Genomic DNA, 18,279 nt, shown 5'->3' on the forward strand with positions numbered 1-18,279 from the left:
GCCCAACCAGCTGCCATTGCCTTGCTCAGCGGCTCCTGGCAGCAGGAACAGAAGCTGCAGAGTGAAGCCTGCAGCCTTCACTCTGCAGCTCCACACACACACACACACACACACACTATCTCTCTCTCTCACACACACACATACACACACACACACACACACACACACACACACAGGTAACAGACTGAACTCTGCTGCTGCTGATCAATTATTCAGCAGAGAGGAAAGACTGGAGGCTGAATGCAAATGGCGTCCGGCTGCAAGGCAGGTACAGCTGAGTGGACACACACACACACACACACACACACACACACACACACACACACACACACACACACACACACACACACACACACACACACACACACCACACACACACACACACACACACACACACACACACACACACACACACACACACACGCTACATACCAGAACACACACAGCCTCTCCGCCCCCTCACACCACCGATCAATACCTGGGTGGGCCGTTTCCCACGATCCTCGGCTCTCGTCCTGGAATGTGTGTGTGTGTGTGTGTGTGTGTGTGTGTGTGTGTGTGTGTGTGTGTGTGTGTGTGTTGAAGCGTGTCATTAGCGTCGTTAGCCCCCCCCCCCCCCCCGATCAGAAGAGGTATTGATCGTCTTTGTGCAGCTCCATCAGGCGGCATCGACCCACAGGACACTGCTTCACCTTCCAGAGGTGAGGGGGGGGGGGGGGGGGAGATTAGCATTAAATTCTGCTCTGCTTTAATTAACACCTCGTCAGGGTGGGGGGGTCAGGACGCCGTTCAGGACATTGACATTGAGCCGTGACAGCCTGGCCTCCCGCAGGTCCTCAGATCCGTCGGCTCTGTCTGAGTTTTCCTCCTCATCTTCACCTCCGTCTGAAACTGGAGTACTGCAGTACTCACACAGGAAGTACTTCAGTCAGGGTGAAGTACACAGTGTTTACTTTAGAATAGTTAAACAGCGATAAATGGTGATTAAATAATATTAAAATATACGGCTAAAATAGTGATAATTAGTGATTAATAGTGATGAATAGGGCTTACATGATGTCTGTCCAGTCTGACCACAGATTTCACACATGATGATTACATGTAGAAATATGAAAACTAAGTAATTAGAAATCTAATTTATAATCAGATCAATTAGTGTTGTAGTGTTGATGAGACCCTGGGCCTTGAACTGTGTTTTAACATGCTGCACACACACACACACACACACACACACACACACACACACACACACACACACACACACTCTGCCCTTAATGCAGCTCTGAAAGTTGTGTGTGACCCCTGAGGAGGCATTAATTGATCGCCGCTGCTGCTTTGGTGTGTGTGTGTGTGTGTGTGTGTGTGTGTGTGTGTGTGTGTGTGTGTGTGTGTGTGTGTGTGTGTGTGAGAGAGTCTGACCTCTCCTCTCTCTCTTGCAGGCGAGGAGCGTCAGCAGTGGAGAGCTGGCTGCCATCAAGGTCATCAAACTGGAGCCTGGTAGGAATCAAACCCACAACCTCACTCACTGCAGCAGAACATATGAACATATGAACAGATGAACATATGAACATATGAACTGTATGTTACAGCATGATGAGGCTGAGCAGCATGACAGCAGTAGAACATACAATCTGAAAATCTACAAAAGTATGAAACCTCTGCGGCCGTGGTGTGTCTGTAGATCCATTCAGTAACGTTCTCAGTAAAAGTGAATAGTGTGATAAGGTGGATTTGTTTCCAAATGTAGGTTACTGTGACACAGTAAACTGTCTTGTCTTTAGCCCTAGTCTCTACTCCAAAACATGAAGAGTTGGAGCTTGAGAAGAGTCAGCTCAGTTAACCTGAACAAACTGTTAGCTAGCTAACTAGCCAGCAAACACACTGATGTTAATGTGAACACGCTAACGCTAGCTGCTACTAGATACGTTAGCTAGTGTGCTAATCAGATGTGTTAACAACAAGACAGTGATGTTAGCTGACCAGATGCTATGGTTAGCTAGCTAACAAGCTGACATTATCTAAACACTAAATCAATCAGATGGATCAGTGATGAAATGATCAGTTCAGTCAGAAACAGACAGAAATTAACCGTCACCTCCAAGATGGCCGCCGGGGGGGGGGGGGGGGGGGGGGGGGGGGTTACATTAGCTGAAAACTTCTATTTTAGCAGCAAACTGGATGTTCAGAATAGAATAGAATAGAATAGAATAGAATAGAATAGAACAGAACAGTACAGAACAGAACAGAATAGAACAGAACAGACAGTTTCTCAGTATCAGACCGGTGGTGAAGCAGGAGGAAGGAGAGCCAGAGGAGCTGAGCTCTTCCTCCTCCTCTTCCTCCTCTTCCTCCTTATTAATCAGTAGAGACAGACTGCAGCAGTCAGCAGGTGGTACAGCTGGATGGTGTGTGTGTGTGTGTGTGTGTGTGTGTGTGTGTGTGTGTGTGTGTGTGTGTGTGTGTGTGTGTGTTGCCTGAGGCTTACCATTTGATGTTACAGCAGTGAGGTTGAAGCTGTAGACACACCCTGTGTAATTAAGACTGCTGCAGCAGAGTGTGTGTGTGTGTGTGTGTGTGTGTGTGTGTGTGTGTGTGTGTGTGTTCATACACTACCTGTATACAGAATACTGATCAGGTTAATGCTGTGCCTCCCTGATCATTAGCACTTTACCGCTCCAGTCTTGCAGCTCGGTTCTCAGCCTGCGGGGCGGAATCATTCTGGGGGTCAGGAGACGATTTCTGCTACGCAAATTTATTATTATGTCAAGTTCTGATTATTCCATCTGGTTTTTGCTTGTTCTTGTGAAATACTGAATAGTTTTCTCTGCCTCCTGTGAGAATTCAGCAGGGCATGGCTCCAGGTAGAGTGTGGTCCAGGCTGGGTGTGGTCCAGGCTGGGTGTGGTCCAGGCTGGGTGTGGTCCAGGTAGAGTGTGGTCCAGGCTGGGTGTGGTCCAGGCTGGGTGTGGTCCAGGCTGGGTGTGGTCCAGGCTGGGTGTGGTCCAGGTAGAGTGTGGTCCAGGCTGGGTGTGGTCCAGGCTGGGTGTGGTCCAGGCTGGGTGTGGTCCAGGCTGGGTGTGGTCCAGGTAGAGTGTGGTCCAGGCTGGGTGTGGTCCAGGCTGGGTGTGGTCCAGGCTGGGTGTGGTCCAGGCTGGGTGTGGTCCAGGTAGAATGTGGTCCAGGTAGAGTGTGGTCCAGGTAGAATGTGGTCCAGGCTGGGTGTGGTCCAGGCTGGGTGTGGTCCAGGTAGAATGTGGTCCAGGTAGAGTGTGGTCCAGGTAGAATGTGGTCCAGGCTGGGTGTGGTCCAGGTAGAATGTGGTCCAGGTAGGGTGTGGTCCAGGCTGAGTGTGGTCCAGGCTGAGTGTGGTCCAGGCTGGGTGTGGTCCAGGCTGGGTGTGGTCCAGGTAGAATGTGGTCCAGGTAGGGTGTGGTCCAGGCTGGGTGTGGTCCAGGTAGAGTGTGGTCCAGGCTGGGTGTGGTCCAGGCTGGGTGTGGTCCAGGCTGGGTGTGGTCCAGGCTGGGTGTGGTCCAGGCTGGGTGTGGTCCAGGCTGGGTGTGGTCCAGGTAGAGTGTGGTTCAGGCTGGATGTGGTCCAGGCTGGGTGTGGTCCAGGCTGGATGTGGTCCAGGCTGGGTGTGGTCCAGGTAGAGTGTAGTCCAGGTAGAGTGTGGTTCAGGCTGGATGTGGTCCAGGCTGGGTGTGGTCCAGGCTGGGTGTGGTCCAGGTAGAGTGTGGTCCAGGCTGGATGTGGTCCAGGCTGGGTGTGGTCCAGGTAGAGTGTGGTCCAGGCTGGGTGTTGTCCAGGCTGGGTGTGGTCCAGGCTGGATGTGGTCCAGGCTGGATGTTGTCCAGGCTGGGTGTGGTCCAGGCTGGGTGTGGTCCAGGCTGGGTGTGGTCCAGGCTGGGTGTGGTCCAGGCTGGGTGTGGTCCAGGTAGAGTGTGGTCCAGGTAGAGTGTGGTTCAGGCTGGATGTGGTCCAGGCTGGGTGTGGTCCAGGCTGGATGTGGTCCAGGCTGGGTGTGGTCCAGGTAGAGTGTAGTCCAGGTAGAGTGTGGTTCAGGCTGGATGTGGTCCAGGCTGGGTGTGGTCCAGGCTGGGTGTGGTCCAGGTAGAGTGTGGTCCAGGCTGGATGTGGTCCAGGCTGGGTGTGGTCCAGGTAGAGTGTGGTCCAGGCTGGGTGTGGTCCAGGCTGGATGTGGTCCAGGCTGGATGTTGTCCAGGCTGGGTGTGGTCCAGGCTGGGTGTGGTCCAGGCTGGGTGTGGTCCAGGCTGGGTGTGGTCCAGGCTGGCAGGCTCATCTGAAGTGACATTGATGAGCAGTGCTTCAGACTTCAGAAGTGGAAATAGTTTCAACCTGACAACAGGTCCAGAACAGGTCCAGAACAGGTGCAGAACAGGTCCAGACAGGTCCAGAACAGGCCCAGAACAGGCCTAGAACAGGTCCAGAACAGGTCCAGGACAGGCCCAGAACAGGTCCAGACAGGTCCAGAACAGGTCCAGAACAGGCCCAGAACAGGCCCAGAACAGGTCCAGACAGGTCCAGAACAGGTCCAGAACAGGTCCAGACAGGTCCAGAACAGGCCCAGAACAGGCCCAGAACAGGTCCAGACAGGTCCAGAACAGGCCCAGAACAGGTCCAGAACAGGTCCAGAACAGGCCCAGAACAGGTCCAGACAGGTCCAGAACAGGCCCAGAACAGGCCCAGACAGGTCCAGAACAGGTCCAGAACAGGCCCAGAACAGGCCCAGACAGGTCCAGAACAGGCCCAGAACAGGCCCAGAACAGGTCCAGACAGAACAGGTCCAGAACAGGTCCAGAACAGGTCCAGAACCTGTTCTGGACCAGGTCCAGAACCTGTTCTGGGTCGTAGGCGCTGAAAGAGAAACTCTTCCATAGGAAATAATGAAAAAACAGAACCAGCAGTTTTTCCACAGGTCTTTGGTGGACACGCCTCCTGACTGATGTGGACGCCTCAACACAGGCCCTCCCACACACACACACACACACACACACACACACACATTCTCTCTCTGTGTCTCTCTGTCACAGTGTCTGAGCAGGACGCACCAGGTGACCTTTGACCCCATCCTCGAATTCTGTCGCCTTAGTCGCCGTCCTCCTTTCTGACATCACTAACAGGTTTCCACGGCAGCCATGTTCCCTAGCAACAGCAGTGTTCCCTAGCAACACAGTGGCTACCAGCTCTGATGCTTCTGTGATTATATTATATTAGATTATATTAAAATGTATTGATCCTGTGGGGAAATTGTGTCATTGCAGCAGCAAATACTAAGAGGATACAGCAGAGAAAAGTGGAAGAAAACTAGAGGAAGAAAAATAAGAAAAATAGAAGAAAAAATAGGTGAAGCTGGTCTGATAAAGCTTCAGTGTTTTAAGGTGGACTTGGAGGTGAAGCTGGTCTGATACAGCTTCAGTGTTTTAAGGCGGACTTGGAGGTGAAGCTGGTCTGATAAAGCTTCAGTGTTTTAAGGCGGACTTGGAGGTGAAGCTGGTCTGATAAAGCTTCAGTGTTTTAAGGCGGACTTGGAGGTGAAGCTGGTCTGATAAAGCTTCAGTGTTTTAAGGTGGACTTGGAGGTGAAGCTGGTCTGATACAGCTTCAGTGTTTTAAGGTGGACTTGGAGGTGAAGCTGGTCTGATAAAGCTTCAGTGTTTTAAGGTGGACTTGGAGGTGAAGCTGGTCTGATAAAGCTTCAGTGTTTTAAGGTGGACTTGGAGGTGAAGCTGGTCTGATACAGCTTCAGTGTTTTAAGGTGGACTTGGAGGTGAAGCTGGTCTGATACAGCTTCAGTGTTTTAAGGTGGACTTGGAGGTGAAGCTGGTCTGATAAAGCTTCAGTGTTTTAAGGTGGACTTGGAGGTGAAGCTGGTCTGATACAGCTTCAGTGTTTTAAGGTGGACTTGGAGGTGAAGCTGGTCTGATAAAGCTTCAGTGTTTTAAGGCGGACTTGGAGGTGAAGCTGGTCTGATAAAGCTTCAGTGTTTTAAGGTGGACTGGTCTGATAAAGCTTCAGTGTTTTAAGGTGGACTTGGAGGTGAAGCTGGTCTGATACAGCTTCAGTGTTTTAAGGCGGACTTGGAGGTGAAGCTGGTCTGATGAAGCTTCAGTGTTTTAAGGTGGACTTGGAGGTGAAGCTGGTCTGATACAGCTTCAGTGTTTTAAGGTGGACTTAGAGGTGAAGCTGGTCTGATAAGAGTATTGATTGGTGCTGTTGCTCTCTGCTGCAGAGTCAGCAGCTGCCACTGTCCTCCAGGACTGATAAAAATAGAATCAATCAATATCGATCAATGGAAGAATAGACGAGTCACGCTACTGATATTGAAATCACAGTACTTTCCAAATCAGTGCTAAAATCACAGTACTGATATTAAAATCATAATATCATACTTCTATATCGACCTTTTTTCTCTGAAGGAAAAGTGTTTCTGGTGTTTTTTGTGTTTTTCCCGCGGTGCAGCGAGGGCATCAGGAGCCAAATTCAGGTCAGTCAGTCAGTCAGGTAACGCTTAGTGAGATGTTGCTTCGTGAGATGGCCTCTAGAGGGCGTCTCTGACTAACAGATGGCCTCTAGAGGGCGTCTCTGACTAACAGATGGCCTCTAGAGGGCGTCTCTGACTAACAGATGGCCTCTAGAGGGCGTCTCTGACTAACAGATGGCTTCTCTCCTATGGGCTAAATGCCGCTACACTGCAACTAAATACGGGTGTCACTCCTCATTGGAGCTTAATCCTGTTCAGTTCACACAGTTCGGTTATTAAGGAGAGAACCGCATTCTAAACCGAGCTCACCACCTGAAAATTCAGGTATTGACACTGAATTTGACAGTGGATTCGGTCAGTCTGAGTAGTGTGCTGGAACCGGACTGGACAGCTGGATGTTACGTGACGTCAGATGCAACTTTGTTACTTAACATTATCACCGTTAATTAGAAAGAGACGGAGGTCGCAAATTTTCTATCCAGTTTCCTCAACAGTTTTTCCTCCAGTTCTTGGTCTCGGGCCCAAATGTTGCAGTTGAAAGTATCAAGTCCATGCGGTGGGAAAAGAGAAAGTCAGTGCCGGTTTATTAAGATCTAATGGACATTGATGCCTCTGGTTACTGGTGTTACTGGTGTCCAGTAAACTGAAGATACACAAGTGAAATAGAGGCAATGGTAGCCGCCATATTGGTCTGAAGTAAACGTTACTATGGTTACAGACATTATTTACAACCATCGTGAGATGGGAGGAGTGGAGTGACTCCTGTTACCCGTACCTGTGATCTCTGAGTCTGAGCTCATGATTCTGTCCTGGGAAAAGAAGGCGTGTCCCATCCAGGTGAGAGGGAGCAGCTGCCCCAAGTGGAGGAGCTGGAGGAGTATTTCTGGATCTGATTCTCCAGTGAGGGGAAGAAGCATCATGAGACTGACTGCAGGTCAGCTGAGAGAGAGATGAGCCACAAAGGAAACTCTGATTTACTGAGAGAGAGATCTGCATTCAGACTCTCAGCTGTGGAGGAACTCCTCAAGGTGACGTGAGGTTTCTCCTCAGGGTGACAGGAGGTTTCTCCTCAGTGACGTGAGGTTTCTCCTCGGTGACGTGAGGTCTCTCCTCAGTGACGTGAGGTTTCTCCTCAGTGACGTGAGGTTTCTCCTCAGTGACGTGAGGTTTCTCCTCAGGGTGACAGGAGGTTTCTCCTCAGTGACGTGAGGTTTCTCCTCAGTGACGTGAGGTTTCTCCTCGGTGACATGAGGTTTCTCCTCAGTGTGACAGGAGGTTTCTCCTCAGTGACGTGAGGTTTCTCCTCAGTGACGTGAGGTTTCTCCTCGGTGACGTGAGGTTTCTCCTCGGTGACATGAGGTTTCTCCTCAGTGTGACAGGAGGTTTCTCCTCAGTGACGTGAGGTTTCTCCTCAGTGACGTGAGGTTTCTCCTCGGTGACATGAGGTTTCTCCTCAGTGACGTGAGGTTTCTCCTCAGTGATGTGAGGTTTCTCCTCAGGGTGACATGAGGTTTCTCCTCAGTGACAGGAGGTTTCTCCTCAGGGTGACAGGAGGTTTCTCCTCAGTGACATGAGGTTTCTCCTCAGTGTGACAGGAGGTTTCTCCTCAGTGACGTGAGGTTTCTCCTCAGTGACGTGAGGTTTCTCCTCAGTGATGTGAGGTTTCTCCTCAGGGTGACATGAGGTTTCTCCTCAGTGACAGGAGGTTTCTCCTCAGTGACGTGAGGTTTCTCCTCAGTGATGTGAGGTTTCTCCTCAGTGTGACATGAGGTTTCTCCTCAGTGACGTGAGGTTTCTCCTCAGGGTGACAGGCTGAGGTCAGTGATCCAGGAGGAGCTCGGTAGGAGCCTCTGCTCCTGCCCAGGACAGGCTGGAGGGACTACATCTCCCAGCATGCCTTGGAGCTCCTGGGGATCCCAGGAGGTGCTGGAGGAAGTCGCTGGGCTGCTGCTGAACTGGATCAGCAGCTAGAAAATGTTTGGATGGATGGATGGATGGATGATAATAAAGTACCAGCTTTTTTTTGATTGCAAACTGAAATTGGAATAGCAATTGGTTACACAACTCGTTTCTTTATTCCTGTAATGTGTTACAGAGAAACACCAGCGACGGTACAACTCAACACTTGCAGCCAATTACAGCAGAGTTTGCAGCTCCAAATATAGAAAGACTGGATTCATCTGAGTTTATCTTTAGCCCGATGACTATCAGACTGTTCTCAGATCTGTACCACACACACACACACACACACACACACACACACACACACACACACACACACACACACACACACACACACACACACACACGCACACAGTCAGTTAGTCCACCAGTTTTGGACGTGTCACCAGAGAAGGACATCAAAGATGGTCTGTGTTTTAGAAGATGAATCACTCAACTTAAAAAAAACCTGGCCCACCTTCTGTTCTGTAGCAGTGGGTGTTAACGCTCACAGTAAAGCGAGCAGTGAGCAGAAAGCAATTACTCATCACAAAGAGGTCAATTTTATCTCCGGATGGTAAAAAAAACTTTGGTCCAAATAAACCTAAGATGTTGCTTACATTAATATCTGGGTTAGACAGACTGTGCTGTAACTGTTGAGACACAGGTTTGATTCCAGCACTGACCTCTGACCTCTGACCCTACTGGTCAAACATGGGCATGTATGTGTGTCTCATTAGAAGATGTACAAAATAATATAAAATCAGATGTGAGTCTCTGGAGTTCAGACTGCAGATCCTGACTTTAAAGCTGCGCTGGGCAACTTTCCACATCGGTGGCTCCAACTGACAGTGAGAGGCAACTGTCTGAATTTTGATGACATCATTAGATTAGATTAGATTAGATTAGATTAGATTAGATTCAACTTTAGAGACAACAAAATGCAGTTTAGCATCTAACCAGAAGTGCAAAAGAAGCAGTAAAAGTGCAGTGCAATGTAATGTACAGATATATATATAATATATAAATAGAGTAAGCTATAAGGGTAGTATGAATGTGCTAAGATATATACAGTATTAACAGTATTAACAGTATTAACAGTATCAACAGTATTAACAGTATTAACAGTATGAACAGTGGATATGAGTATGCAAGATATATGAATATGCAAGATGTTTATAATAATATATAGTATATGCAGTATGGTGTATATACAGTATGAACAGTATTAACAGAAGTATGAACAGAGTGGTGTGAATACGCTAAGTATATAAATAGAATAAACTGTAAGGGGTAGTATGAGTGTGCGAAGATGAATAACAGTATAAATCATCATACTGCATCACTACGTGGTCACAAGCCTCACAAACAACTATAAAACCATCATATCACTTTATAACCAGGCAATAAAAATCATGGACAAAAAACCAATGAGGTGGCACCATTGTCACGTCTTAGAGAAACACAATATGTTCAGCTCTGAAAGCTTCATAAGATATTCCAACTTAAAGCTGACTTTTAAATGCCTGCATGGTCACACTCCTTCTGTGCTTAATGAATTTGTTCCAAGACACCAGTGGAGTCAGCACACAGCCTCAGTACACTGGAACTGTCACATCGCAATACGCAAAACCTCATTTGGACCATCAGTCTTCTCTGTTAAAGGAGCAAAACTATGGAACTGTCTGCCCACTGAGCTGAAAGTGCAACACAATTCTAATGTTTTTAATAGAGGTATTAAATCATGGCTGAAAGAGAATCAACATTGTTCTCACACCTAATACTCCTGTAGACACACCTGTATTTTATATTTTGTGTATTTGTGGGTGTTATGTCCTTTTTTCCGTTTCTTATCTTTTTTTTTCTTTCTTTTCTTTTTTCTATTTTAACTTCTTTAAAAAAAAAAGCCTCCTGTGGACAGGTGTTGTAAATTAGCGTTTCACTACAAATACTAAACACAGTGCGTCTGGTCCTTCTGCATAACATTACAATTCTAATGCTACTGTGATGTCCATGTCAAATAAAATAAACTTAACTTAAATGACAGATAAATAACAGTATGAACAGTATAAACAGTATGAACAGTGGATATGAAATGCAAGATATATACAGTATTTATATATAGAGTATAAACCCAGAATTCCTGTGTGGTGAGGTCAGTAAAGCGGTCTGTGCTGCTTTAAACCAAAAGAAACCAAAGGAAGCAGAGAGGAAAAGATCTGAGGTGTTGCTCCACAAAGATTTGCTGCTTTTCTCCGTTTCATCTCATTATTAAAAAGATGCTTTGGGTTTTTCGGCTTCCGCTCAGACTGAGGAAGAAATCTGAAGAATCACTTTTATAGACTAAATGATGAATGGATTTTGATTGATAGATTCACTGATAATGAAAATAAGTGTGAGTTGCAGCCACAGTGTGCAGCGCTGCAGTTTCCCATCAGAGCGGTGTGATGTTTCCTCAGAGGATTTCCACTCTGATCCCGGACTCACATTCACTCGCACAGAGAAATCCTCTATTTATCCAAACCGAGTCAATCCTCAGTAAATATCTTTGTCTCTGCCTCAGCAGCTCAAACAGCGACTCCATCAGCAGACCGCCGACCTTCCATTTTAATGAAGCCTTACATAAATACTCCATATTTATTCTGATCAGCCGGCGGACGGACAGCGGAGAGGCTTTAAATGAGCTGAAGCCTCAACAACAAAGACACTTTGTTCTCTCTCTCTCTCTCTCTCTCTCTCTCTCTCTCTCTCTCTCTCTCTCTCTCTCTCGCCCCAGAGATGATGATGAACACGTTTGTAGATAGATGGACAGACAGACAGATAGATTGATTTAAACAGGCGATGGACGAACTGACACAAACGCTGAACCTCGTCTGAATACTGAGCGTGTGATAATCAGCCTGGCCTCTCTTCAGTCCTCATCCTGCAGCCTGGAGGAAGACTTATGGATCTCCTTCCCATAATGCTTCAGTGATGCTTCAGCCTGCTGTTTTTCGGCGAGGGGAAGCAGTTTGGAATATGGGAAGCGGGGTTTGACTGACTGTTTGTGCCGAGTCAATATCGTCAAAACCATTTCCATACTGATTTTGATTTGATGCGTTTCAGACAGACTTTCTGTTAACGACACATCAGAATAACAGAGTGATTCAATGTATTGATTTGGTCCTGATCAGTGTATTGATTTGGTCCTGATCAGTGTATTGATTTGGTCCTTATCAGTGTATTGATTTGTCCTGATCAGTGTATTGATTTGGTCCTTATCAGTGTATTGATTTGGTCCTGATCAGTGTATTGATTTGGTCCTGATCAGTGTATTGATGGTTCTGATCTCAGGCTGTCAAATTCAAACACACACACGACATGCTGCGGTCTGATCTGTGTCAGACATTTTGACAGGCTGTCAGATGGACGAGCTGCTGACTGACCGACCCTCTCTAATCATGTGTGTGTGTTTCTCTGTGTGTGTGTGTGGTTCTGTGTGTGTGTGTGTGTGTGTGTGTGTGTGTGTGTGTGTGTGTGTGTGTGTGTAGGAGAGGACTTTGCCGTGGTGCAACAGGAGATCGTCATGATGAAGGACTGTAAACACTCCAACATCGTGGCGTACTACGGCAGCTACCTCAGGTACCTGTCGCCATGACGACCACATCAGCCCCCCCCCCCCCCCCCCCCCCCCCCCCGCCTGAATGAGCACTTATACACACACACACACACACACACACACACACACACACACAGCTTGCAGCGTCTCTGCTGACAGTGTGGCTGGATGCTGCTGTGGCTGGAAGCAGGGAGAGGGGGTGGAGGAGGGGTGTGTGTGTGTGTGTGTGTGTGTGTGTGTGTGTGTGTGTGTGTGTGTGTGTGTGTGTGTGTGTGTGTGTGTGTGTGTGTGTGTGTGTGTAAAAGGACATTAGTTTATCAGTCATGATGTTTTGTCACGACCCAGAAAACACTCCTGAACACATTAACCCCCCCCCCACCCTCCTCTGTCTCAGCTGTATTGATCCAAAGCTAATTTGTCGGTCTCTCTCTCCAGGAGAGAGAAGCTGTGGATCTGTATGGAGTTCTGTGGAGGAGGCTCCCTGCAGGACATCTACCACGGTAACACTGGTTAACGACTGGTTACTGACTGACTGATGACTGACTGACTGATGACTGACTAAACTAGACATCTACCATGGTAACACTGGTGACTGACTGATGACTGACTGACTGACTAAACTAGACATCTAACACAGTAAGACTGGTTAGTTATAATAACTAACTAACTAAACTGGTTAATAACTAAGTAACCAACAAGCTTTCTAACTAAAAAACAACATCTTCAATCATCTGAGCATTTTCTGTCGCCTCATTTTTAATTTCACAGCCTCGCTCGTCTCAGTCAGACGACACTTAGTTGACTTCCTGGAAATAAAAACCCCAAAACCCATAAACCAGAGGAAAAACTGCTCCAGTATCCCTAACCTGAATTCTGATCAGTCTGATCAGTAATGGAGCTCCGTCTGCTGAGGCTTTGTCTTTAAACAGTTTTTCTCTCTAACTCCCCGTCACCTTCAGCCCCCCCCCTCCCCCCCTCCCCCCCCCCCTCGCCCACGCTGCCTTCCATCTCCCTCCTCGTTAAGCCTCGGCTCGTTGCTGTTCAGCCGGCGGTCATTAGGTTGGGAGCGCTCGCCGTTTGGCCGCTACGCCTCATTAAGACTCGGTGACGATGCCGCCGGCACCGAGGGCGACCGGGGTCCACCCACCACCTCCTGCCCCCCCCGCTGCTCCAGAGTCGGGTGTTGATATAATGTCCTAACCCCCGCCGAGCCCGACGAACACAGAGCCGGCTCGCGCTCGGCTCCCCGCAGACTCGCTAAACACAGATAATGATGGAAACTGTGAGGCTCTGCTGCGCCATTTCAACTTCTCCAACCTTTAAACTGCTGCTAAACTCTGAGCCGGCCTTCACTTTGACTGTTGGGTCTATCCTGCAGTAACCCCATCATCTGGGAAAACAGTGGAAGTGGCCGATGGATCCTGGGATTGATCAGACACTGACCTGTAGACAGACTGCCTGCTGAAGGCTGCTCATCACTCACTGAGGCTTTCTAAGGAGCTCAGCTGATGGTCATGTTCTAAAATAAAAATATTTAAAATCTATTTTAGAGAGTACGAAATTCCTTCGCTATAACTTGACCAAACTAGAAAATGTGCTCAGTAGAGCACAGACCTCCGCCATGTCTGACAACACTCTGCAAGGAAGTTATGCATCATTTGGTGATATGCCACGCCCCCTTTTGGCCAATCAACATGAAAGGTTAATCAGTTCTTCCTTGCCCCATAAGCAACCTTCATACCAAGTTTTGTGCAAATCCATGCCCAACGTTTTGAGATATCCTGCTAACAGACGGACGGACACACAGACGCAGGTGAAAACATGACCTCCATGGCGGAGGTCATAAGGGAATGGTACAAAATTCCTTTGCTATAACTTGACCAAATAAGGTCATGGAGCAAATTCCTAACCTATAATCCGATCAAATAAGGCAACAGGTGGGAATTCTCTCTCTTTGTTCTGACCAAATAAGGCAGTGGGATGATATTGATTCTCTTCTTCATTGTTTTTTGTCTTGCAGTAACCGGCCCGCTCACAGAGTCCCAGATAGCCTACATGTCACGAGAAACTCTCCAGGTACTGTCCAATAAGATTCTTCGATACTCTGGGTACTGTCCAATAAGATTTTTAGATAATCCAGATACTGTCCAATAAGATTCTTAGATACTCCGGGTACTGCCCAATAAGATTCTTAGGTTCTCCAGGTACTGTCCAATAAGATTTTTAGATTCTCCAGCTACTGTCCAAAAAGATTCTTAGATTCTCCAGGTCCTGTCCAACAAGAGTCTTAGGTCTTCCAGGTACTGTCCAATAAGATTATGTGGTTCTCCACGTACTGTCCAATAAGATTCCTAGGTTCTCGAGGTTCTGTCCAATCAGAGTCTTGGGGTCTCTAGGTTCTGTCCAATCAGAGTCTTGGGTTTTCTAGGTTCTGACCATTAAGATTCTCAGATTCACTAGGTACTGTCCAATATGATTCTTAGGTTCTCCAGGTTCTGTCCAGTCAGAGTCTTAGATTCTCCAGGTACTATCTAATATGATTCTTAGATTCTCCAGGTACTATCCAATACGAGCCTTAGGTTCTCCAAGTTCTGCCAATAAGATTCTTAGGTTCTCTTAGGTTCTCCAGGTACTGTCCAATAAGATTCTTAGATTCTCCAGGTACTGTCCAATAATAGTCTTAGGTCTTCTAGGTACTGTAAAATAAGATAATGTGGTTCTCCAGGTACTGTCTAATCAGAGTCTTAGGTTCTCCAGGGTCTGTCCATTAAGATTCTTATGTTCTCCAGGTTCTGTTCAATCAGTCTTAGGTTCTCCAGATTCTGTCCAATCAGAGTCTTAGGTTGTCTAGGTTCTGACCATTAAGATTCTCAGATTCACCAGGTACTATCCAATATGAGTCTTAGGTTGTCCAGGTTCTGCCCAATAAGATTCGTAGGTTCTCTTACGTTCTCCAGGTTCTGCCCAATAAGATTCGTAGGTTCTCCAGATTCTGCCCAATAAGATTCATAGGTTCTCTTAGGTTCTCCAGGTTCTGCCCAATAAGATTCTTAGGTTCTCCAGGTACTGTCCAATAAGAGTCTTAGGTCTTCTAGGTACTGTAAAATAAGATAATGTGGTTCTCCAGGTACTGTCTAATCAGAGTCTTAGGTTCTCCAGGGTCTGTCCCATAAGATTCTTAGGTTCTCCAGGTACTGTCCAATAAGATTAGGTTATCCAGGTTCTGTCCAATCAGTCTTAGGTTCTCCAGGTTCTGCCCAATAAGATTCTTACGTCTCCAGATTCTGTCTAATAAGATTCTTAGGTTCTCCAGGTACTATCCAATAAGATTAGGTTCTCCAGGTTCTGTCCAATAAGATTAGGTTCTCTAGGTTCTGTCCAATACAATTCTTAGGTTCTCCAGGTTCTGCCCAATAAGATTCTTACGTTTCCAGATTCTGTCTAATAAGATTCTTAGGTTCTCATGGTACTGTCCAATAAGAGTCTTAGGTCTTCTAGGTACTGTAAAATAAGATAATGTGGTTCTCCGGGTACTATCTAATCAGAGTCTCAGGTTCTCCAGGGTCTGTCCCATAAGATTCTTAGGTTCTCCAGGTACTGTCCAATAAGATTAGGTTCTCCAGGTTCTGTCCAATCAGTCTTAGGTTTTCCAGGTTCTGCCCAATAAGAGTTTTATGTTCTCTAGGTTCTGTCTAAGACAATTCTTAGGTTCTCCAGGTTCTGCCCAATAAGATTCTTACGTCTCCAGATTCTGTCCAGATTGTGTTAACTTTTCAATAGAACATCATGAATGTTAATAAAATTATACTGTATATTGAATGTGTTGTTATTGATATATTTAGTGTTGAAACGTAACAGTTTTGTCAATCTAAAGATGTGACATCTGGGTTCCATGTGTTCCATGTTGTGTGTCTATGATATGATATATATATCTGTTACATGTGTGTCCTGTCTGTCCTCTGCAGGGACTCTACTATCTGCACAGCAAAGGCAAAATGCACAGAGACATTAAGGTAACATGATTTATTATTATGAATTATATATCAACCTGCCCACTGTTTCTGCTGTCTGGTGGAAATAACATGATGTGATGTAAATGTTGTGAAGCTGTGGGCGTTCAGCTCCACTTCCTGCTCTGCTGATCAGTGCTGGAGAAACCTGGAGGCTTTCCCATGTTACACACCTCCATCTTTATTATTCAGACAGCAGCAGCAGCCATACTGTGGACCTGGAGATAGATGGATGGATAGATAGATGGATAGATGGATGAATAGATAGACAGACTTACATACTTTGTTTACACTGTACTAAAAGTGAATAAAGAAGTGAAACACTGTCTGACCCAGCAGCATGTGACTGACAGCAGGAAATAACAGGAACTTTCTGTACTGAAGGGAACAGACTGCAGAAATCCGTCTGCACATAGTGACATACTGGCATGAAGACGTTCTGCACAGATGCTCTGTGGGCTGCAGGCTGGTGTTCGTACCGTCAGCTGGGTTAACGAGGCGGGGCGGTGTCCGGTTAACGAGGCGGTGTCCGGTTAACGAGGCGGTGTCCGGTTAACGAGGCGGTGTCCGGTTAACGAGGCGGGGCGGTGTTACAGGTTCACCGCCTCAGTCTGGCAGCAGAGGTTCCTGAGTGCTAGAGAGTGAAACAAAGTGAGCAGCTGCATTCAAAACCACAGGAGCGGGCCGAGGCTGAAGGCTCCTGCCACACCAAGGTCCCTTCAAAAATCTGCCAATTTGTTTTGGCCTTGCTTATCGGCCAAAAACACACATCGGAAAATATAATTTGAGAATTTATTACTAATCTATAGGGTGTTCTGGTAAATTCGGCATGTAAATAATCCTCCAAACAGCTTGAATCTTAACGGACCGGGAGGTGGAGTTACTTTACTCACAAAACAGCGACTCCTGACCTTCAATATGTTCCAACAGAATCGTGGTGATGTCAGGATCCTGATCACAACAAGACTCCATTGAATAAACAAACAGCACTAACTCAGTAAAACAGAAGGTTGATTGTTGTTGATTGTGAAACAGTCCAGCCTGCCCACCATGCTGATGATGGTGTCGCTCTACGGAGGGCAGAGTGTTGTTGTCATGACAACGCTGAACAATAGAGGCCAGCACTGGACCAGAAAAATTACACACAGAGCCTTTAATATAGTTCAGCTGGTGAGAAAATAAATTGCTTAGAATTTTGCTAATCGATTAATTGTTTTAGTCATTTATCAAGTGAAAATACCAAACATTTTCTGGTTGCAGCTTCACAGATGCTAAGACTTTCATCTCATTATAAAATCAATACTTAGTGTTGGTTGGCTGCTGGTCAGGCTGAGGAAGAAATCTGAAGAATCACTTTGGGCTCTAGTAACTTGTGATGGGGATTTATGATTATTTTTGACATTTTATAGACAAAATGATTAATCGATTAATCCAAAAAAAATAAGCGATAGATTAACCGAAAATGAAAACAATCGTTCGTTTCAGCCCTGTGACGTCTCTAGTTTGGATCCGTTGTGCTCGCTCAGGTGCGTGGTTGATCGGGTGTTTAATATGCAACGCTTCATTTACATATTGATTTTCATTGGCTGTCACCCGGCCCGCCGCAGACAGGAACGCCACAGTGAAGAGGGAACTTTAGGAACCAGCTCAGATTACTGTGATACAGCTGTTACTGCTGAGGGGTTACATCTGGACTGTAGGTTGATATTGTTTCTGTGTGTGTGTGTGTGTGTGTGTGTGTGTGTGTGTGTGTGTGTGTGTGTGTGTGTGTGTGTGTGTTGATCCTTGGTCTCCTCTATCTGAAGGGAGCGAACATCCTGCTGACAGATAACGGATACGTCAAACTGGGTGAGTCACCTTCACCTTCAGTCTCTCTCTGTGTCTCTCTAACACACACACACACACACACATTCTTGTACTTCTATCCTTGTGAGGACCATCCACTGACTTAACCTGAACCCTAAAACAGGTGCAGCATGAGGTCACTATAGCTGATTATCAATATGCGTTCTTGTGTCCTCCGTGACGCGTTTTACATAATATCTCGCGATTCCAAATCAAACGAACGAGCGGACGGAGGAGGATAGAAAAACCCGGAAGTTTCCTCACCAACCTCAAAATATCCAGGAAGCGTCGGATGGAGACTTGACCGACGAGAACGAACTGAAAGCCCCGTCTGAAACTGTCTGGAAGCTCAGGGTTCCTACGCAGGTCTGGAAAGTCTGGAAAA

At 46.8% G+C, this 18,279-nt stretch overlaps 1 protein-coding gene across 1 annotated transcript; it reads left to right on the forward strand.

Annotated features, from left to right (window-relative positions):
* Positions 1-1,443: 1,443 nt before the first annotated feature.
* On the forward strand, positions 1,444-17,897 carry LOC139639445 (mitogen-activated protein kinase kinase kinase kinase 3-like; the record flags this gene model as incomplete). Its single annotated transcript, XM_071513534.1, has 6 exons — positions 1,444-1,497; positions 11,972-12,062; positions 12,475-12,539; positions 14,060-14,115; positions 16,005-16,052; positions 17,855-17,897. Coding segments are annotated over exons 2-6 (268 nt in total), but the record flags the coding sequence as incomplete, so codon positions are not given.
* Between the last annotated feature and the right edge of the window lie 382 nt (positions 17,898-18,279).

Source organism: Centroberyx affinis, unplaced genomic scaffold (genome assembly GCF_046629955.1).
Source record: "Centroberyx affinis isolate AG114_WGS23_722 - 3 ecotype Tasmania unplaced genomic scaffold, CSIRO-AGI_Caff_v1 ptg007308l_1, whole genome shotgun sequence".
Lineage (NCBI taxonomy): Eukaryota > Metazoa > Chordata > Actinopteri > Beryciformes > Berycidae > Centroberyx > Centroberyx affinis.